Raw genomic sequence first — 23,457 nt, forward strand, 5'->3', positions numbered from 1 at the left:
TAGCTAAATGAGAGAGCAGCAGTGTGATTCACATCAATGCGCTATGTAGATATCAATAAGAAGTGATGTCGGTATCACCGTAGACAACACTGCTCTCATCCTTATCTCCAAGCGTTTATTCAAATTGGATAATCTATGGATGTCGACAGCAGTCGCACCATTGGAAGAAATAGCTTGGACTGTAGCCTACAAAAACATATTCCTGCTCTTTTCCCGCGATCCATCAAATACATTTGCTGTTTAATCATAGTGGTCTCTGACTTGTGGTCAGACACACTCAGGTGGAACAAATTTACATTTGCGCTTTTTTTCAATGCTGATTTAAAAAAATATATATATATTTCACCTTTATTTAACCAGGTAGGCAAGTTGAGAACAAGTTCTCATTTACAATTGCGACCTGGCCAAGATAAAGCAAAGCAGTTCGACACATACAACGACACAGAGTTACACATGGAGTAAAACAAACATACAGTCAATAATACAGTATAAACAAGTCTATATACGATGTGAGCAAATGAGGTGAGATAAGGGAGGTAAAGGCAAAAGGCCATGGTGGCAAAGTAGATACAATATAGCAAGTAAAACACTGGAATGGTAGATTTGCAATGGGAGAATGTGCAAAGTAGAAATAAAAATAATGTGGGTGCAAAGGAGCAAAATAAATAAATAAATAAAATAAATACAGTAGGGAAAGAGGTAGTTGTTTGGGCTAAATTATAGGTGGGCTATGTACAGGTGCAGTAATCTGTGAGCTGCTCTGACAGTTGGTGCTTAAAGCTAGTGAGGGAGATAAGTGTTTCCAGTTTCAGAGATTTTTGTAGTTCGTTCCAGTCATTGGCAGCAGAGAACTGGAAGGAGAGGCGGCCAAAGAAATAATTGGTTTTGGGGTTGACTAGAGCGATATACCTGCTGGAGCGTGTGCTACAGGTGAATGTCTGTCAATGAGAAAACAGAGAAGTGTTAAATATTTTTTTTTCGCAAACATCCTTTCTGAATTTAAAAATAATCCCCGAAGTAAATCATCTACTTTTTCAAATGTATCTGTAATCTGATAGCAATAGTTTTGCTGGTAACGTGACGGATTACAGTTACCGTTTTTTTTGTAGTCCCTTACATGTAGCGGATTGTAATCCGTTACTCCCCAACCCTGACTGTGCGTATCCTGTACGTAAGACTAAAATACCACATCAAACGAAATTTTGATCTTGAAATGTGAACATTTTAGAAATAGGCGGGGTTTATGACTTTGTGGGTGTGGTAACTAGGGACAACCGCCTTATGGAAGTGACGTCAAGGTGTCATCATGTAAAGATGGCGACTCATCACAGGCAGAATGCTGCTGGGCGGAGAAAAGTGCAGGTAAATCACTAATGTATCTATCTTGTCATGCAGTTGCGTGCAGAGTAAAGATTTTTCAATTTGCATTCATACACGATACTTATCCGTGGAAATGTATCTTTTGCCTGCTCGTCCGTGGATGTCTTTGAACCCTCAACGTGTGGCGGGCAAGTGCCACCGGTCACTCCTTCCTCGGCTCTGGCATTACTAGCAGAGAGCTAGCTAGTTTAGCTTGCTGCTACTCAATACATTCTGCGGCCCGCTGCAAATGACTCAATTCGTTTGACGGAGACCGTGTCTCGTGTTTAATGGGTTGTCAAGGGATTTGCATGTGAACGTGCGGGGTTGTTATTTCAGGTAACTAGAGACATTGAAGATTTCCCCCGCGCCCACCCTCACATCACGAGCTAGCTGGTTAGCTAGAAAATCACATCCCCTTTAGCAAGCTAGCTATGTGGTATACAACCAGTCGGATGGTGCAATTATCTTTGTCCGATTACAATTGCATAGCCTTGATCCTATGCGATTGCTCGACGTCAGCAAACTGCTGTCACACACATGCTTTACGAATGATGGCATGCAGTATGTTCAATAAGTTAGTGTTCTGGTCCTCTGATGCAATATGATTTACTCTGTATCCATTCAATAATGTTAGTTTGTATGTACATTGCCTTCAAAGTATTCACACCCATTGACGTGAAACTTGTTTTGTTATTACAAATTGGGCTAAAAATGGATTTAGTTCTCTTTGTTTTTTTAAGGATCTACACAAAATATTATATTGTCAAAGTGGATAAATTGTATTTAAAAAAAAAGATTAATGAAAGATATTTATTACATAAGTATTCAACCCCCTGAGTCAATACATGTTAGAATCACCTTTGGCAGCGATTACAGCTGTGAGTCTTTCTGGGTAAGTCTTTAAGAGCGTTACACACCTGGATTGTACACTATTTGCCTGTTTTTATTTACTCTTCGAGCTCTGTCAAGTTGGTTGTTGATCATTGCTAGTCAGCCATTTTCATGTCTTGCCATAGATTTAAGTAGATTTGTCAACTGTAACTAGGCAACTCAGGAACATTCAATGTTGTCTTGGTAAGCAACTTGTGTGTATATTTGGCTTTGTTTTAGGTTATTGTCCAGCTGAAAGGTTCATTTGACTCTGTGTCTGTTGAGAACCAGACTGAACCAGGTTTTCCTCTAGGATTATGTCCATTCATTTTCTATTCAGAAAAACTCACTAGTCCAGTACATTACCAGTGTTTACAAGCCATTTATGACACTTGATTAGTTTCAGCCACAGTGCCTACATGTTATTATAAAATTAACAAAAATATAAATGCAATGTGTGAAGTGTTGGTCCCATGAATCATGAGGTGAAATAAAAGATCCAAGTTTTCCATACGCACAAAAAGCTTATTTCTCTAAAATGTTGTGCACAAATTTGTTTACATCCGTGTTAGTGAGCATTTATCCTTTGCCAAGACAATCCATCTACCTGACAGGTGTGGCATATCAAGAAGCTGATTAAACAGCATGATCATTTCTCAGGTGCACCTTGTGCTGGGGACAATAAAAGGCCACTCTAAAATGTGCAGTTTTGTCACAACACAATGCCACAGATGTCTCAAGTTCTGAGGGAGCGTGCAATTGGCATGCTGACTGCAGGAATGTCAACCAGAGCAGTTGCCAGATAATTTAATGTTCATTTATCTACCGTAAGCCACCTCCAACATTGTTTTAGAGAATTTGCAGTATGTCCAACTGGCCTCAACTGCAGACCATGTGTAACCATACCAGCCCAGGACCTCCACATCAAATCAAATTTTATTGGTCACATACACATGGTTAGCAGATGTTAATGCAAGTGTAGCGAAATGCTTGTGCAAATTAAATCAATCCCAGAACAACAGCAAAGGACATTGTGAAGATGCTGGAGGAAACGGGGATAAAAGTATCTATATCCACAGTGAAACTAGTCCTATATTGACATAACCTGAAAGGCCGCTTAGCAAGGAAGAAGCCACTGCTCCAAAACCGCCATAAAAAAGCCAGACTACGGTTTGCAACTGCACATGGGGACAAATATGGTACTTTTTGGAGAAAAGGTCTGGTCTGATGAAACAAAAATAGAACTGTTTGGCCATAATGACCATTATGTTTGGAGGGAAAAGGGGGAGGCTTGCAAGCTGAAGAACACCATCCCAACCATGAAGCACGGGGGTGGCAGCATCATGTTATGGGGGTGCTTTGCTGCAGGAGGGACTGGTGCACTTCACAAATTTAGCATCATGAGAAAGGAAAATTATGTGGATGCATTGAAGCAACATCAGTCAGGAAGTTAAAGCTTGGTCGCAAATCGGTCTTCCAAATGAACAATGACCCCAAGCATACTTCCATAGTTGTGGCAAAATGGCTTAAGGACAACAAAGTCAAGGTATTGGCGTGGCCATCACAAAGCCCTGACCTCAATCCTACGGTAAAAGTGCAATATGTGCCATGTAAAAAAGCTAACGTTTAAGTTCCTTGCTCAGAACATATGAAAGCTGGTTGTTCAATATTCCCAGTTAAGAAATTTTAGGTTGTAGTTAGTATAGGAATTATGACGCGTCAACTACTTCTCTCTATACCATTTGTATTTCTTATACCTTTGACTATTGGATGTTCTAACAGGCACTTTAGTATTGCCAGCCTAATCTCAGGAGTTGATAGGCTTGAAGTCATGAACAGAGCTGTGCTTCAAGCATTGCCAAGAGCTGCTGACAAACGCAGGAAAGTTTGAATGAATGCTTACGAGCCTGCTGCTGCCTACCGCCGCTCAGACAGCTCTATCAAATATCAAATCATAGACTTAATTATAAATAATTAATTAATTATAACATAGTAAACACACTTATGAGCCCTCGTAAAGCAAATCTGTGAACTATCGTTTCAAAAACAAAACGTTTATTCTTTCAGTGAGATACAGAACCGTTCCGTATTATATCTAACGGGTGGCAACCCTAAGTCTAAATATTGCTCTTACATTGCACGACCTTCAATGTGATGTCATAATTATGTACAATTCTGTCAAATTAGTTCGCAACGAGCCAGGCGGCCCAAACTGTTGCATATACCCTGACTCTGTGTGCGTGCAATGAACACGAGAAGTGACACAATTTCCCTAGTTATTATTGCCTTCTAACATTATTAATTTATTTTAACTAAATACTTCTTAACCTGCGTATCTACTCCTGTGTATTGATTTTAAGAAAGGCATTGATGTTTATGGTTAGGTACATTGGTGCAACGATTGGGCATTTGTTAAATCATCACCCATTTGGCGAAGTAGGCTGTGATTCAATTATAAATTAGCAGGCACCGCATTGATTATATGCAACGCAGGACAAGCTAGTTAACCTAGTAATATCATCAACCATGTGTAGTTAAAAAAATAAAAAAAAATAATAAGAAGTTTAATGCTAGCTAGCAACTTTCCTTGGCTCCTTGCTGCACTCGCGTAACAGGTGGTCAGCCTGCCATGCAGTTTCCTCGTGGGATGCAATGTAATCGGCGTCCAAAAATGGCAATTTCAGATTGTTATGAAAACTTGAAATCGGCCATGCCGATTAATCGGTCGACCTCTAATGTATACAAAATTCCTGGAAGCTGAAAATGTCCCAGTTCTTCCATGGCCTGCATACTCGCCAGACATGCCACCCATTGAGCATATTTGGGATGGCCTGGATCAACGTGTACGACAGCGTGTTCCAATTCCTGCCGATATCCATAGACTTCGCACAGCCATTGAAGAGGAGTGGGATAACATTCCACAGGCCACAATCAACAGCCTGATAAACTCTATTGGAAGGAGATGTGTCACAGCCCAAACCGATGCAAGAGGCCAGATACTGACTGGTTTTCTGATCCACGCCCCTACCTTTTTTTAAGGTATCTGTGACCAACCGATGCATGTTTTCCCATTCATGTGAAATCCATAGATTAGGGCCTAATAAATGTATTTAAATTGACTGATTTCCTTATATGAACTGTAACTCAGTAAAATCAATGTCAAGGATTCACCAGAAACAATCCCAATCCATCTTCATTTTGTTATGTGGTTCAAATTGCACTCATATCCAATTCTCTGTGCAGGTATCCTATGTGATTAGGGATGAGGTGGAGAAGTACAACCGCAATGGGGTGAACGCCCTGCAGCTTGACCCGGCCTTGAACCGCCTCTTCACAGCTGGCCGAGACTCCATCATTAGGATATGGAGCGTCAACCAGCACAAGGTAACCTGTCCGTCACCTACACACTTAACCTGGCAGGATGCCATCCTATCTTGACCCTTTGAACGCTTTTACTGTAGGTCACACTGTGATAGTTTCCGCTAAATAACACAGCCACAAAGTCAGATTCCACAGCCACAAAGTCAGATTCCACAGCCACAAAGTCAGATTCCACAGCCACAAAGTCAGATTCCACAGCCACAAAGTCAGATTCCACAGCCACAAAGTCAGATTCCACAGCCACAAAGTCAGATTCCACAGCCACAAAGTCAGATTCCACAGCCACAAAGTCAGATTCCACAGCCACAAAGTCAGATTCCACAGCCACAAAGTCAGATTCCACAGCCATAAAGTCAGATTCCACAGCCACAAAGTCTAAATTTGTTGATTTCTTGCACCCTATCACTGTTCAACTGTATTGGAGGAGAGGCTCCAAGGTCCCTCTGACTTTCTTCTCCAATATGGGGGAGATGTGAGGTGTCAAGTAAAGAGACATTGAGAAAGAGCTGATATGTCAGATGTATAGATGTACAGACCAATATCCATGGTCAATGTTCGAATGAAAAGCGCCAAGCTTTTTTGTTGTGCTGTTATTGTAATTGATTGTCATAGAATACTTGCATAAACCCACTGATATTGCAGCATAAGTCTTATTTATTGCAGCAGGACCCGTACATTGCATCGATGGAACACCACACGGACTGGGTCAATGACATCGTCCTCTGTTGCAATGGGAAGACATGTGAGTCCGTGTGATGTGTTAAGCCAGAGTTGAAGTTCTCTGAGAAATTCTCTGAGAACCGTGTCGAACAGAGCCCTACCCCCTCAGAATGGATAGCCTATATTTTTTATTATTAAAGAATGATCACTGAAACACAACTGCATTTTAGGACATATCCATCACATGCAAATTGACAACTGTTTTATGGATATTTGCTTGTACAGTGCCTACAGAATGGATTCACACCCCTTGACTTTCCACATTTCTTTTGTTACAAAGTGGGATTTAAATGGATCTAATTGTATTTTTTTTGTCAATGATCTACACAAAATACTCTGTCAAAGTAGAAGAAAAAAAATCTATAATATATATATATATTTATTTATTTATTTATTTATTTTTCTCTAGGACTTTGCCTATGCAAAGTCCTTATCCTAAGAAACTCCCTAGTCCTTGCCGATGACAAGTATACCCTTAACATGATGTTGCCACCACCGTGCTTGAAAATATGAAGAATGGTACTCAGTGATGTGTTTTCTCCAAACTAAAAGCTCAGTTATTTTTGCAGTATTATTTTAGTGCCTTATTGCAAACAGGATGCATGTTTTGTAATATTTTTATTCTGTACAGGCTTCCTTTTCACTCTGTCATTTATACTGAACAAAAATATAAACGCAACATGTAAGTGTTGGTTTCATGAAGTGAAATAAAATACCCCCCCCCCCAAAATGTTACATCAGCACAAAAAGCTTATTTCTCTAAAATGTTGTACACAAATTTGTTAACATCCCTGTTAGTGAGCATTTCTCTTTTGGCAAGAAATTCCATCCAGGTGTAGCATATCAAGAAGCTGATTAAACTTCATAATCATTGCACATGTGCACCTTGTGCTGGGGGCAATAAAAGGCAACTCTGAAATGTTTTGTCACACAACACAATGCCACAGATGTCTCAAGTTGAGGGAGCTTGCAATTGGCATGTTGACTGCAGAAATGTCCACCAGAGCTGTTGCCAGATAATTGAATGTTTATCTACCATAAGCCGCCTCCAACATTGTTTTAGGGAATGTGGCTGTGTTTGAAATTCACTGCTTGACTGAGGGTCCCATGTAATTATGTGTGGGTACAGTGATGGGGTAGTCATTCAAAAATCCTAAAGTTATTTATTTAGGCTTGCCATAACAAAGAGGTTGAATACTTATTGATTCAAGACATTCCAACTTTTTATTTGTAATTAATTTATGAGAACATAATTCTGCTTTGAAATCTACATTTAATCAATTTCAAATTCAGGTTGTAACACAACAAAATGTGAAAGTCAGGTGGTGTGAATACTTTCTGAAGGCACTGTATATATTTTGAATGTTTTGCAGTCTGGTACAGTTAAGCCTGCAAGCCATTTTTATAAATAAGTTGACATCTTTTTAAAGCCATATTATCTTTTTCCTATTGATCCCGTGTCTGAATAATCTCACTCTGTATTCCAGTGATATCTGCTTCCTCAGACACCACAGTGAAAGTCTGGAATGCGCATAAGGGATTCTGCATGTCCACATTGCGAACACACAAGGTAAGCAATACCATACTGATAGCTCCAAAATACCACACCTGTAATCCCATTTCAAGTGGCATCACAAAGGCCTGAATGCGATCTTAAGATAAGTACCCAGTGTTCACACATCTTCGTTTGAGATCAATGCATATTTAAAGCGAAAGTTACGATGCAGCTGTAGAGAAATAAAGTTGTATTACATTTAGCATGCACATTTCAAGATATGTGCTTTAGCCTAATCGGAACCAAAAATCTAATTTTAAAAGCACTGAGACTTGGCATCAAAACCCTATGGTTTTGTCTGTACAGGACTATGTCAAAGCCTTAGCCTATGCCAAGGACAAGGAGTTGGTGGCCTCAGCGGGGCTGGACAGACAGATCTTCCTATGGGACGTCAACACACTAACAGCACTGACTGCCTCCAATAACACCGTCACCAGTGAGTATGCTCTCTCATCTGGATCATGTTCATTCAGCACCAAACTGGGAAAAAAAGGACTAACTGGGGGAGGGATTACCTGGACTGGACTGTTAATAAAATGTTCTTCTTCCAAATGTTTTCTGTTGCATGCCCTAATGAACATAACTCAGCTACCATGTCATAGGCACACCCTGGACTGAGTATTTTAAATGTTCACTGGACTACTTGGAATGTACTGTACAGATATAGATAGATGTACTGTATATCTGGAGGAATCGCTCGTTGAAGACGATATCTGTGTTCGAATGCTCATACGAACCTCACTAACCTACTATTTGTGATGTAAATTGAGTATGTTACTAGGCTTAGTGGTCATTGTATGGATATAGTTAGTATGCCAAACGTTTCCAGATGTTGTACTAAATTCACTAAAATACGAAGTATACAAGCAGTAGACACTATTTCCGTGCATAATGCAGTTCTTCATAAATGGGCGTGGCTTCACAACATTTTCAGATTTGACGATGCAGCCGAAGTCCGACGAGAGCGGATACAAATGAATTGCTTGAACTAATTATGACCAATGTTAAGACCATGTTGAGCAGTAAAGTAATGCCTTTTCAAATAACTTATGTTGGCTGACAATGTGTTAGCCACACTAGCCTTACAAACAGCATATCATTACAGCAGTTGCTTGTATGTACCGTTATGTTAGCTGGCGACCTAAAGGGCGTTGGCTACTAATACAACAAACTTGCCAGTATATTAACTATATACTAACTACCCAACGGTTTATTGACTTGATTATTCACGTCATTCTTAGGTTAGCTAAGTGGTATAGTCGTTGTGCGTTCTCCATGGACATTGTTAATGAAGTTGTAAGATGTCTAGCTAGTATATACGCATTAAGTATGTAGTATGTTAGTATGGGTATGCGAACACAGCTAATGTCCTCAAGTACACATCAATTTGAATGATGGCCATGGGTATCTTTACGGGTCTTTAAGTGCCACTGACTAACCAGAAGTCTGTTGAGACAGACCTGAGTGTTGTAACTATGCTGTTGTCGTCTCCCAGCCTCCTCACTGAGTGGGAACAAAGACTCCATCTACAGTCTGGCTATGAATCAGATGGGCACCGTCATTGTGTCAGGGTCCACTGAAAAGGTGGGTTCTTAAATCACATTTGTGTTGATTTTATTCTTAATGTTTCCAGTGGTGTGATGACATTTGTTATAATACTTCCAGCTAACTGAAGCTGATTTTTAATTTTATCTCAATATCAAATCATTTATGGGTAACAATTAAGTACCTTACTGTGATTGTTCAATTAAAATGATCAAAAACAAAAATAGGTTCTTAGCAAAGAGCAATTTCTGGGAGTGGTCTGAGTGGGGAGGGGAAAACTAGCTGTTATTGGCCGAGAGGTTTGCAACTCTTTGTCATTGGTCAATTAAGTAAATTACTGCCAGTTTTTGTTGTTGGGACACACCATGAACGAGTTTGCCACCAACAAAAATGTAAACCTCTGCGTGTAAGAGTTCCACCAACAAAAACCTTAAACTATATTTTTTAAATTTTTTGGTTTGGCAATTTGAAATTAACTATGTTTTTTTTCCATATACCTCATAAAGAGTGAATGTGCCCTTTTAAAGGTACTGAGAGTTTGGGATCCTCGAACCTGTGCCAAACTGATGAAGTTGAAAGGCCACACTGACAACGTCAAATCATTACTGCTAAACAGGGATGGCACTCAGGTAAGGATGGCCCTTAAAAATCTAGTCTTGTCCCTCACCTTTAAAAATGTCAGCCACTGGTACTGTTTTGTGGAAGCCTTATTGTTCCATATAGGGACAAAGAGGACTACATTTTTTTTTTAAAATACCATTTGGAGGATTTCTGGAATCAGCAGGGAATGAACTGCGAGGGAAGCCTCCAACCTGAAATTTTCATCTGGGATTTCGCCTTCCTAATGTTACAGCTCTCTTTTTCCGCCCAGTGTCTCTCGGGCAGCTCAGACGGGACCATCCGGTTGTGGTCGCTGGGGCAGCAGCGGTGCATCGCCACCTACCGGGTGCACGATGAGGGCGTATGGGCCCTACAGGTCAACGAGGCCTTCACGCATGTCTACTCTGGTGGCCGTGACCGCAAGATCTACTGCACTGACCTGAGGAACCCAGAGCTCCGTATGCTCATCTGTGAGGAGAAGGCCCCCGTCCTCAAGGTGAGAGGGGTGTGGTTACTGGGATACTCTGAGTAGAGGGCATACTGGGAAATATAGTTGCAACATCTGTAACTTGTAGATATTAGGCCTGGATGTTTATTGGACTTAGGTATTTTGAGCCATATCCAATCATAATGTCACAATGTTTTTTCTTATCTCAGCCTTAAAGGCCCAGTGCAGTCAAAAACATGTATTTTCCTGTATTTTATATATATTTACACACTGAGGTTGGAATAATACTGTGTAATTGTGAAAGTGATGATAATGCCCTTGTAGTGTAAGAGATGTTTGAAAATACCACTTGAAATTTCAGCCTGTTTTGGTTGGATGGAGTTCTGGCCTGCCGGGTGACATCACCAAAATTCTTGCTTGAGAAATCGCTCTTTGCTAAGAAGCTATTTTTCTTTCTTTTTTACAGTTGTAATTTAAAACAAACATAGTAAGGTACTAAATTGTTACCAAGAAATGATTTGATATTGAGCTAAAACCAGCTGCATTGGACCTTTAAGTGAAGGCTGCTCTGTCTCTCCCTGGTTCAGATGGAGCTGGACCGCTCAGCTGACCCCCCCACGGCCCTCTGGGTCTCCACCACCAAGTCCACCGTCAACAAATGGGTAAGCATCATAGCTGGAGTGGAACAACAGGGGTTTTATGAGTTATTGATATGGAAGTAGAATTAAACTGGATATAACAGTAGAAACAAAGAATTCCGTATAGCCTGTGTGTCTCTTCTAAGAGAACCTTGTGTCTGTATACTTTTAATGCAATGTTCACTCCCTGATTTAATGTTTCCTGTCATGATTCATTGAAGTCTCTGAAGGGCATTCACAATTTCCGAGCATCTGGAGATTACGACAACGACTGCACTACTCCCCTGACGCCTCTCTGCACACAGCCCGAGCAGGTTGTTAAAGGTAAACATTTAACTTCATGAGTTTGTATCTTTGTATTGCAAATTCTGGTATTTAGAATGTAATAGATATTGTACACTGAGTGTACAAAACAATATGAACACCTGCTCTTTCTGACCCGGTGAATCCAGGTGAAAGCTATGATCCCTTATTGACTTGTTAAATCCACTTCAGTCAGTGTAGAGGAGACGGGTTAAAGAAGGATTTTGAAGCAATTGAGACATGGATTGTCTATGTCTGCCATTCAGAGGGTGAATGGGCAAGGCAAAAGATTTCAGTGCCTTTGAACGGGGTATTGTAGTATGTGCCAAGCGCTGTGGTTTGTGGCAAGAACTGCAACGCTGCTGGGTTTTTCACGCTCAACCGTTTCCCGTGTGTATCAAGAACAATCCACGACCCAAAGGACATCATCCAATTTGACACAACTGTGGGAAGCATGGTGGTCAACATGGGCCAACATCCCTGTGGAATGCATTTGTCACCTTGTAGAGTCCATGCCCCGACGATTTGAGGCTATTCTGAGGGCAAACGGGGGGGTGCAATTCAATATTAGGAAGGTGTTCGTAATGTTTTGTACACTGTACGTTCTAGGCATAAATGGGTGTCGTGTGTATTTCTGTCCACTAGGCGGAGCCAGCATTATTCAGTGCCACATTCTGAATGACAAGAGACATATACTAACCAAAGATACCAACAACAACGTTGCATACTGGGATATTTTAAAGGTGCGTGCCCATTGCCTTCTGTGTTTTACATTTGGGTTTTCTGCCATCTTCCGTCTCTCTGCCATCTCTTCATCGTTTGCCATATTTTTTGATTGAATACCTCTTGTCCTCATTCAGGCGTGTAAAGGGGAAGACCTGGGAAAGATGGAGTTTGACGAAGAGATTAAAAAGAGGTTTAAAATGGTGTATGTGCCAAACTGGTTCTCTGTGGATCTTAAGACTGGGGTAAGATGATCCTGCCTTCTTTTTTTTTTACATTGTAAAGCTTTGGACAGTAATAGGTAGGACAGTGATTTGCCTTCATTTTAATGCACATATTCCGTTGGGTAGATGTTGACCATCACGCTGGATGAGAGTGACTGCTTTGCTGCGTGGGTGTCGGCCAAGGATGCAGGCTTCTCCAGTCCTGATGGGGCTGATCCCAAATGTGAGCGCTTTTAAAATAAAATGTACTGCCTAGCAAGATCACGTGGACTTTTTACCCACACAAAGTGAATATGGTCCCATATGTGCAGTACCGTCGGTATAGAGTTGTCTTCTCTTCTAGTGAACCTGGGTGGACTGCTGCTGCAGGCCTTACTGGAGTATTGGCCCCGGACACACGTCAACCCTATGGATGAAGAAACCGAGATGAACCATGGTGCGCTGTTACACACACACACACACTTGCAAAAAAGGCATTTCACTGTACTTGTGCACGTGACATTAACACTTGAAAAACACACGTACACCTACTACTGTAGTAATATGTATATAATAATAATAATAATATAAAGTATAATGCAGGCAGTCTTTGATATTCTTCTGACGTTATTGAGTTGAATTAAATCTATCAGTGATAGTCCATGTTCTGATGGTGTGTGTGTGTCTGTCTGTCTTCAGTGAACGGGGAGCATGAGAGCAGGATACAGAAAGGTAATGGCTACTTCCATGTTCCCCCTCACACGCCAGTCATCTTTGGAGAGGCAGGGGGAAGGACCCTGTTCAGGTAAAATACACAGCGTTACTTAGAATACATGAAATACGAACATTTTCCATCCATGCTGCTGTTGAAGTCTGTGCTAAACCGCCCTGTCACAGTCCGACATGGTTGGAAAAATTACTGGTTTTCGTTGAAATACTGTACCTAAGCGGCACTCAATCAAGCTTTTGCCAGTGTAATGGAACCAATGGAATAGTCCCAGAAGTGCAAACCCCACCCACCCGGCCCTCTCTTTCTCCAGGTTGTTGTGTCGAGACTCAGGTGGTGAAACTGAGTCCATGTTGCTCAACGAGACCGTGCCACAGTGGGTCATCGACATTACCGTGGATGTGAGCTCTCGACTTATTATTCATGATAAATATAATACATGTACAGTCCCAGTCAAAAGTTTGGACACACCTACTCATTCAAGGGTTTTTCTTTCATTTGTACTATTTTCTACATTGTACAATAACATTGAAGACCTCAAAACTATGAAATAACACATGGAATTATGTAGTAACCAAAAAAGTGTTAAACATATCAAAATATATTTAAAATTCTTCAAAGTAGCCACCCATTGCCTTGATGACAGCTTTGCACACTCCTCTGTGACTGGTACTGTCTATATATCTTGTAACATTACAGTATTATAGCTAATTGTGTAGTGTTGATACAATATGGTTCTCATGTTTTGATTCTTCCCTGTGATTTAGAAAAATATGCCCAAATTCAACAAAATCCCATTCTACCTCCAGCCTCATTCTTCCTCTGGTGCAAAAACCTTAAAGAAGTAAGTACAACATTTTAAACCGACAATCTGTTTTTCTGTTCCTATTATTGTTCTTTGTTCATCCTTCCCTGCGAAACACATTTTCCTAATGGTATCATTCACTTGAACTATTTCTCACCGTTCAATGTTCTAAGCTTGCAGTTATGTTCCAACGTTGTGGTTCTTCCGTAGGGACCGTCTGTCGGCCAGCGACATGCTCCAGGTGAGGAAGGTGATGGAACACGTATATGAGAAGATCATAAACCTGGACAACGAGTCTCAGACAGGGGCCTCGGGGAACAACGACAAGCCCAGCGAGCAGCAGCAGCAGCAGAAGGAGGAGGAGGACGTGGCCGTGCTGGCCGAGGAGAAGATTGAGCTGCTCTGTCAGGATCAGGTACTATACAAAAACCCTACCTCTTCAAAGAGTATCTTAAACAACCCCCCCCCCCCCCCCCCTTTTTATTCTAGCTCTGACTTTGCTGATAGCTACTTTATTGAGGAAAAGTGTCCTTACTATGTCTGTGATATATAGTTGTCCCACCTAGCTATTTTCAGATGAATACACTAACTGTAAGTCCACTCTGGATAAGAGCGTCTGCTGAATGACTAAAATGTATTAATGTATGTTCCCACTTTTTGTTGTCTGTAGGTATTGGATCCCAACATGGACCTGCGGACGGTCAAGCATTTTATCTGGAAGAGTGGCGGAGACCTAACCCTTCACTATCGGCAGAAGTCCACGTGAGGTCACCGGTGTCATCTTGTGCTATCCTGACCACCACCTCCTTCTTCTGGAACCAAACATGGACTGTTCAAACTCATCCAACCAGATCCATGTGTTAGTAACACAAACCTGTGCTCAACGACTCCTTGTTAGAGCCTTATAACCCCTCAGAAAGCATTTGTTTGGTCCGTAGCCAGAGTGTCACACAATAATCACTGTTCTCCAATCAGCCAGAACACACAAGGAGAAAGGAGGGTAACTATTGTTACTGTGTACAGTGAATGGACTGAAGACATTTCCAGGGCATTTTAAGGTTCTTTGTCATTTAGGTTTTATTTTATGACGTTTCCTTGCCTCCTTTTTGTTATTTTTTTTCCCCTTTTTTGTAAGTAAGATTTTTATTGACATGCCCATCTTCTGAGAGAGAAGGCGTGACAACCAGCTTGAGAAAGTCACTATGCTTGGGGGTTCACTTTGACATGAGTATGTTTTAGTTTTTGTTGGGGTCCCCCCCTCCCATACATTCCTAGAACATGCTTGTTTCCGGCCACCTATCACCACCCTTCATCCTCGTCCATGGTTAGGAAAGGGTTTATTGAGGAACATTTTCTGGATAGGTGACCATTCAAACCAATCAAAGACTTGACAGAATGTAAAGACATGACAATGTTTATTGTATGTCGTGTGATATTCCTCAGTTACCTCAGTTTGGCAACTGACTGATGTATTGAAAGCTGCTGTGCGAAGCTTCTCTCACCAAATGGACACATACAAGTAAGTACACATTCCCCATACTATCTCTTTAGCGAACACTTAAATTACTGAACCTATCTTTCTTTTTGTAAATAGACTGTCATATTTTATAGGCAACTTGGCACAAGTTGTACTTCTGATCATCAGGAACATTATATTTCCTTCTTTTTTAGCAAAACCTATGTTATTTTCAAAAGGGTGCTTTCTCATGTAAAAAAGAAAAAAAATATATATATATATATATATATATAATCTCATTAAAATCACAAATGTCAAGAAGCAACAGGTATGTACAATTTAAAGGACCCACTGAATCAGGATATTTATAGGCTACTGTACTGTATTTGAGAGCAAAGCTAAATTGTTGTCATTGGCATTACCCATGACAGTCTGCTGCTAAATCGGCCTATATCCATTATACACTGACAAAGTTTATGGGGGGGATATTCTAGAGGAAAGCAGAGGGATTCACAACTTTTTTTTTTTTTATGCCAACGAAATGAAGACTGCTCTCAAACTCCAACAATGTGAATTTCAGTGTTATAGCAAATGTATTATAATAAAGAATTTATTTGGTTTTAATCCTAAAGAAACATTGGTTGTTGAATTCTCTACATTAAAAAAAGCTACTAAAGAATTATATGCCTCTGTATCCACAACCGCTTATGCTCTGAAGTGCTGATTGTAATTTAATATATATTGTGGGTGCATAAACTCATAATAAATTAGCCAACATGACAATGAGAATAACATGCTTTTGAATTTCAGAGGAAGATGAATTGCATTGATCCGAGACTTAAGATCAGAAATCACATTGCTGAATTCCAGGACACAAAAGGCTACCACTTGCAATGTGTAATATGATATTTGCCTTGGAATGCAAATGCTGCTGGAAGCAGTTACATATATATATATATATATACACACACATGACATTTCTTGCAATTGTATAGTCATCCCTGAAGCTCTCTTAATCTATATCTCCAGATTGTTTCCAGAGAGCCCATCAGGGATCATCAACTAGAATCAGACACCTGACGATTTATTTATTGAACGGATGGTCAGGGGACCTGAACATAATTACAAATAATTTGTAGACTGCAAATTGACAGCAAGAAGCCCAAACAGATTTAATATTTGAAATTGGGGCCACGGCCGCCAGTTGGGGAACCCCCGCATGGTTAGATCTGACCCATTATTTATATATACACTAGATGACAAACGGGGAGCTGTTTTGAAGCCAACATGGCTCCATCTTGGTACTCCCCCGTCAACGTAGAAAACGATTTTGGAAGCTATAGAAATGCGTTTAACGTCTACATTTGTTTTTGCCATGTTTATTCTATTACAGACACCTTAATAGGCTTGGGCGGTATACCGTATACCAGTGGTATTTGGAAAAAGCCACAGGAGGATTTTTCTATACTATAAATACCATCAAAACTATTAATTTTGAAGTTTTTCAATAAATGTTAATATTTTTTGCGACATTTTTAGTTATTACCTGCAATCAACTTGTGCAATACCCCAGAAGATTAAGAAGATTGCGTTCATTTCATCTGTAAAATTATTTTAAATTATTACGTTTACCGTAGATCCCCAGAACAGTTGGGCCAGTCGCGTGTTTGTTTGTAAAAAGCACAATAAGAGAAAGCATGCTGGTGAGGCCATAGCGTTCCATATCTATCGACGAGTCTGTTGTGTGGGGTACGAGTTGATGAAGTTACACTTGTATGCAATTCACTACTAAATGTTTTCCATCAGATATCTTATAGCTCTGGATGAGGTATCTGTACATCTGTCATTTTTTTGTGTGCTTCCTACTAGCGTTTAGTTTTTTTTGTCTCCGTTCTTTTCCCATCTGGTCCGTGTAACGTTTACACATCACAACTTTGTTCATTTGCACAATTTATCTCGTTCACCGTCGCTTATAAATTTCAACACTCACCGAAATTGACATTTGGAAGCTATTAGCTATGCTTGTATAACTCTATGAGCTGTATTTGCTTGTCTTTGCATTTAGTTTATGTTCGTTCTCGCTCGTTAGCCTTTAGCTAACATCATCTGTGATTTCGCTTTTAGTTAGTGATACATTTGTTAGCATTCTGGTGATAGAGGCCCAATTGGCTTTTCTTGCATTTTTAGCGCCCCATGTGCTTTGCTGGTATTACCGTAAATCCCGGTATGACAATATGAACATCTGGATTCCGCCCAAGCCAACACCTTAATGCATACTTTTAAATGATTGTTTATTATTATTATTGATTATATTATGTGAGATAAAGATTTTAGTAAACTATTTGTGAAAGTTCTACAACAAACAATACAAAAATACATTTAATTGAAATACTGTAGAATTCCATTTATTCCCACTCCTTCTGGGGAGTGGCAAAATGGCCGATCGGTGGCTTCAAAGCCTCCCACTGGCCAATACATAGCATTTCAGGGTTTAAATACATCACTGTATTTGACCCTCCAGAAGATACTGCAGGCATCCCCATCAGGGACCCAGGCAGAGAAATCCCCGCCTGTCTCAGGTTGGATACTATTACAGCCCTCTCTGTCCCTTCCAGGTCCACTCAGCAGCCACTTAAACCCCTTTGATGTTTATGTTATGTGAAGATGTCGCGATATACAGGGGACACTCTGACACGTTTGTTATCGCTGTTATCAAAACTGCAGGGCGGAAATCTCTGGGCACTCCCAACAAGTAGTGGTCCAAGCGGTAGAATTACAACAAAAACGAATCCGCTGAGAACTCCGCCCATCTTTCATTCCCTGTCGCGGACTGGCGGAATTTAAGATCACTCAATAGTAAACTGGTTACCATGGACTTTAGCTTGTCAGTCAGTATCCATGAGGACATTATTATTTTGTTGGAATGGTAGGTAATAGGAAGCTATCTCTATCAAGGTGGTATCGGAAATTAATTTAGGGAACAAGAAGGGAGTTTACAGGCTAATTATTTGAACAGTCAGCATCCGTGCACTTACAATGGCTCCAAGGAAGAATTTCAGAAACCAAGCCAAAAAAGGTCGGTACCCTTCCCAATGCTAACTAGCTAACAGCATAGCTCGTACGCTAAATGATTGTGCAAGTCTAGCTAGTTAAATATTTATTTGACAGTTATGCAACTGCACCACCACCAGGCAAAGAATGATGTATTTCATCATGTTCTTTCCTCGAGCCAATTGTGCAGAATCTATTTTGAAACGCTACAATGTAGCAACTATGTTACAATGATACAATGTAGCCCCGCTGCTAACGTTCACTTGTTGTCCACTGTGTCAGCGGGTTAGTGTCTTCACTACATTTAGAAGGGAATTTATATGTTTAGCTATTTGTCTTCTGTTGTTGGTTTAGGCTTCGTGTTTCTCTCTTCTCAAATTATGATGAATGTGAATGATGCTATGTTGGCCTGTAGGGAATGGTCATCAAATTATTCCATATTCCCAGTGCACACCATGTCATTCATCCAGACCATCCCTAGGCACATATCTGAAGAAAAAAAACCCTGTCTAACTGTTTAATGGATTTTGTGTCATTAAAGGGTTGCCTAACATTTTTCACACTAATAGCCTACTCCTCTACAATTATCTTAGAATATGAGTGTCTTAATTGAGGTCTGAGTCTAAACTAGTGAAAAGTGTCCTGTGTTGTGACTGGTGGATAATAGTTACTTATAACAAGGAACTGTCAATGCATGGATTTTAATTGTGTTTTCATTGCACAAACTGGCAATCAGAAGTGCAAAGACATGGGAAGTTGTCTGTCGCACTGCAGTGCATGTGATGCTACCATAAAAAGTCAACATGCACTGTGATTGTAATATCTGATTGGAAGGCTTGGCCCTGTTTGCAGTGTTGCACTGAATTTACACTAGGGTGTCACAACTGCCAAGGCAACATCAACCACAGAAAAATGTTGCAGGTGTGCGTATACCTGACAGTTGTTAATCTTCATGGACCATGCCCTGTAACATCCTTTGTTAGACAGATTGTTGCTGAAATCTTTGGCTGCCATTTATGGACCTACTACTCTGATGCACTCGCCTATTGAAAAAGAGGATGATGATGATTATTAGGTTAACACAAATTATGATTAGCCATTTAATTTGTATTATTATTATAAACACATGAAGATTAGCCAATGGCCTTAGAGGAAGTTGTTATAGTCTTCAGTCATGATGGCTGAAATACACTGAGTGTACAAAACATCAGGAACACTTTCCATGACAAAGACTAACCAGGTAAATCCAGGTGAAAGCTATGATCCCTTATTGATGTCACTTGTTAAATCCACTTCAAATCAGTGTAGATGAAGGGGAGGAGACGGGTTTAAGAAGGATGTTTTTTTTTAAGCTTTGAGACATGCATTGTGTATGTGTGCCATTCAGAGGTTGAATGGGAGACAAAACATTGAAGTGCCTTTGAACAGGGTATGGAAGTAGGTGCCAGGTGCGTGTGTCAAGAGCTGCGATGCTGCTGTTTTTTTATTTCTTCCATGCTCAACCGTTTCCCGTGTCTATCAAGAATAGTCCACTACCCAAAGGACATCCAGCAAACTTGACACAACTGTGGGCATCATTGGAGTCAACATGGGACAGAATCCCATATATGCCTCTACAACCATAGCTAATGATGTCACTGAAACCCTTAACAAAGAGTTGCAGTCTGTTTTGGAATGGGTGGCCAGTAATCAAACTGGTTCTGAACATCTCTAAAACTAAGAGCATTGTATTTGGTGCAAATCATTCCCTAAGTTCTAGACCTCAGCTGAATCTGGTAATGAATGATGTGGCTGTTGAACAAGTTGAGGGGACTAAATTACTTGGCGTTACCTTAGATTGTAAACTGTCATGGTCAAAACTTATAGATTCAGTGGTTGTAAAGCTGGGGAGAGGTCTGTCTGTAATAAAGACATGTTCTGCTTTTTTGACACAACACTCCAAAAATCGAGTCCTGCAGGGTCTGGTTTGGTATTATCTTGATTATTATCCAGCCATGTGCAAGCAAAGACCTAGTGAACTGCAGCTGGCCCAGAACAGAGCGGCACATCTTGCTCTTCATTGTAATCAGAGGGCTAATATAAATACTATTCATGCCAGTCCTATTGGCTAAGAGTTGAGACTGACTGCATCACTGCTTTTTATAAGAACCACTATTGTGTTGAAAATCCCAAATGATTTACATAGTCAACTTCCACACAGCTCTGACACACACTTACCCAAACAGACATGCCACCAGGGTTCTTTTCACAGTCCCCAAATCCAGAAATAACTCCGTTCCATGTCATATTGCTCAAATAAACAGCAAACCTGGTTTAAAAAAACAGATAAAGCAATGCCACATGGCACAACACCTCTCCCCCATTTGACCTAGATAGTTTGTGTATTAATATATAGACTACGTGTGCCTTTTTTAAATTGATGTAGTTCTGTCCTTGAGCTGTTTTTGTATATTAATGTTCTGTATTATTTCATGTTTTGTGTGGACCGCAGGAAGAGTAGCTGCTGTTTTCGCAACACCTAATGGGGATCCTAATAAAATACCAAATCCCATTGGAATGCTTTCGACACCTTGAAGAGTCCATGCCCTGACAAATTGAGGCTGTTCTGAGGGCAAAACGTGGGGCAACTCAATATGTTTTGTACACTGAGTATGTAATGATGATTGTGACTTTTTTAAATTGCATTGATGGCTTCTGTATCATGGCAACGAGCATATTGCGTGCTCCATTGTTGGAAGCCGTCGAGAGAGTGCCATGTATTGCACAGTGTCTTCCGTTAAGGTATGGTATCAACATATTTAGACTAGGTTATATGGTTGGAAGTTTGTAAGCCGATAAAACACTACTCCACCCATCTAGTGAGAAGATGGTAGTGCCCGTATTGCACCAGAATGGGTGTGTCAGCCTAGTCATGAACTGCTCCTTTACACACTTTTTTTTACTGTACAACTATTTCTAAATGCTGTAGTGTAATGTGCTCAAATTCAAGAGAATTTCAACCTCTGCACCAGATCTTCACTAAAGACCAACTGACAGGCAACTGTCATGTTGTCTGTGTTTGGACAAGTGCCAACTCTGCTGCAATGTCTTTGTGTGTACCTTGTTCTGCACAGTCCCTCTTGTGTCCTATCTGGCTATGGCAGATGAGTGTCTCACACACACACTGCATGTCCTCCCCATATTTGTTTGTTGGCTCTAAAAAATAGTCCCCTGGGCTAGCTTGGCCAGTATCGAGTTCCAGCTGTCCAAGTGGTCACTCTACGCCTCATTCAGGCAGGGGGGATTTGTTAGAAACTGGGAAAAATCAAGTTCTCATCATGGATCCCACTTCATCTGCCCTGATGGAGGAACCTGTGATGGAGGAGCCCATCTGTGAAGAAGCCATATTGGCTAAAGAAATCCTAGATAGGGTCAAGGGGATTTATAAATGGTAGGCTAATGGTTCTGCTTAACTGCTTCATTCAGAAGTGTTGAATGGTAACCGACAGTGTGGTGCCATTAAGCAATAAGATCAGAGGAGGTGTGTTATATGGCCAATATACCACAGCTAATGGCTTTTCGTACGCGTGATGAAACGCGGAGTGCCTGGGTATATTGGCCATATACCACAAACTCCTGATGTGCCTTATTGCTATTATAAACTGGTTACTAATGTGAAAATAAATGTTTTGTCATACCTGTGGTATATGGTCTGATATACCACGGCTTTCAGCCAATCAGCATTCAGGGCTCGAACCACCCAGTTTAAAATATCGAATTGACTAGGATGAGGGACTGTTATTCTGGTTAACAGAGCAGTGTCTGCAGTAAAGTAGGGCTATTACAAAAGGTAGTCGACATAGCAACCTTCGCCAGCAACCTAAATAGGTAGCGTTGTAGCTATTTAACAGCACAAACTTCCTTGCCTTTAATATGAGCCGTCCGCCCCTCAGCAGCCTCCATTGTCTTTTATGTATATCCAGGGTTTTTCTTTATTTTACTATTTTCTACATTGTAGAATAATAGTGAAGACATCAGAACTTTGAAAATAACACTTGGAATCATGTAGTAAAATAAAAAAAAGTGTTAAACAAATCTAAATATATTTGAGATTCTAATCGGGTCATCTGATGCAGCACTCCATCACTCTCCTTTGGTCAAATAGCCCTTATACAGCCTGGAGGTGGGTTTTGGGTCATTGTCCTGTTGAAAATCAAATGATAGTCCCACTATGCACAAAGCAAATGGGATGGTCTATCGCTGCAGAAGGCTGTGGTAGCAATGCTGGTTAAGTGTGCCTTGAATTCTAAATAAATCACTGACCGTGTCACCAGCAAAGCACCCCACACCATCACACCTCCATGCTTCATGGTGGGAACCACACATGCGGAGATCATCCGTTCACCTACTCTGCGTCTCACAAAGACACGGCAGTTTGAACCAAAAATATAAAATTGGACTAATCAGACCAAAGGACAGATTTCCACTGGTCTAATGTCCATTGCTTGTGTTTCTTGACCCAAGCAAGTCTCTTCTTATTGGTGTCCTTTAGTAGTGGTTTGTTTGCAGCAATTTGACCATGAAGGCCTGATTCACGTTATCTTCTCTGAAGAGTTGATGTTGAGATGTCTGTTACTTGAACGCTGAAGCATTTATTTGGGCTCCAATCTGAGGCTGGTACCTCTAATGAACTTATCCTCTGCAGCAGAGGTAACTCCTGTGGCGGTCCTCATGAGAGCCACTTTCATCATAGTGCTTGATGGTTTTTGCAACTGCACTTTCAAAGTTCTTGAAGTTTTCCAGATTGACTGACCATGTCTTAAAGTAATGACGGGCTGTCATTTCTCTTTGCTTATTTGAGCTGTTCTGGCCATAATATGGACTTAGCCTTATTTGGTAAAATACCATCTTCCGTATACCACCTCTACCTTGTCACAACACAACTGATTGGCTCAAATGCATTAAGAAGGAAATATTCCACAAATTAACTTCTAATAAGGCACAACTGTTAATTGAAATGCATTCCAGGTGACTGACTACCTTATGAAGCTTGTTGAGAGAATGTGAAAAGTGTGCAAAGCTGTCGTCAAG

General features: G+C 40.6%; 2 protein-coding genes across 41 annotated transcripts in view; both read left to right on the forward strand.

Annotated features, from left to right (window-relative positions):
- Positions 1-1,273: 1,273 nt before the first annotated feature.
- LOC110535276 (WD repeat-containing protein 48) lies at positions 1,274-15,971 on the forward strand. Of its 4 annotated transcripts, none has more exons than XM_021620178.3 (19): positions 1,274-1,362; positions 5,476-5,616; positions 6,280-6,355; positions 7,821-7,903; positions 8,195-8,324; positions 9,384-9,472; positions 9,961-10,062; positions 10,305-10,529; positions 11,069-11,143; positions 11,341-11,443; positions 12,068-12,165; positions 12,283-12,390; positions 12,496-12,592; positions 12,713-12,805; positions 13,048-13,153; positions 13,389-13,476; positions 13,843-13,919; positions 14,091-14,295; positions 14,551-15,971. In XM_021620178.3, the coding sequence occupies exons 1-19, from the start codon at positions 1,282-1,284 to the stop codon at positions 14,644-14,646; spliced, it is 2,073 nt and encodes a 690-aa protein (XP_021475853.2). In that variant the 5' UTR covers positions 1,274-1,281; the 3' UTR covers positions 14,647-15,971. The 4 variants fall into 4 exon arrangements, with proteins under 4 accessions (XP_021475853.2, XP_021475850.3, XP_021475852.3 ...); XM_021620175.3 differs by having other exon boundaries at positions 1,283-1,362; positions 6,277-6,355; positions 9,940-10,062; XM_021620177.3 differs by having other exon boundaries at positions 1,283-1,362; positions 6,277-6,355.
- Positions 15,972-17,855: 1,884 nt separating this feature from the next.
- LOC110535277 (aspartyl/asparaginyl beta-hydroxylase) overlaps positions 17,856-23,457 on the forward strand; it is a 51,769-nt gene continuing 46,167 nt past the window's right edge. For 8 of the 37 annotated variants that reach the window (XM_036934879.2, XM_090189411.1, XM_036934884.2 and 5 more), the window contains exon 1: positions 17,889-18,412. In XM_036934879.2, the coding sequence (XP_036790774.2) occupies positions 18,373-18,412 (40 nt within the window). In that variant the 5' untranslated portion in view covers positions 17,889-18,372. Of the gene's footprint in view, positions 18,413-23,457 lie in introns of all 37 variants that reach the window. The other 29 variants (XM_090189397.1, XM_090189400.1, XM_090189402.1 and 26 more) reach the window with 6 other exon arrangements.

The sequence above is a fragment of the Oncorhynchus mykiss genome, chromosome 11 (assembly GCF_057628025.1).
Source record: "Oncorhynchus mykiss isolate SJ-2025 chromosome 11, ASM5762802v1, whole genome shotgun sequence".
Classification (NCBI taxonomy): Eukaryota; Metazoa; Chordata; class Actinopteri; order Salmoniformes; family Salmonidae; genus Oncorhynchus; species Oncorhynchus mykiss.

Coding starts and splice junctions, on each gene's coding strand:
- LOC110535276 (XM_021620178.3), top strand. CDS start 1,282: ATGGAAGTGACGTCAAGGTGTCATCATGTAAAGATGGCGACTCATCAC. Junction 10,063..10,304: donor TAAACAGGGATGGCACTCAG/GTAAGGATGGCC, acceptor TTTTCCGCCCAG/TGTCTCTCGGGCAGCTCAGA. Junction 12,806..13,047: donor AGAAACCGAGATGAACCATG/GTGCGCTGTTAC, acceptor GTCTGTCTTCAG/TGAACGGGGAGCATGAGAGC.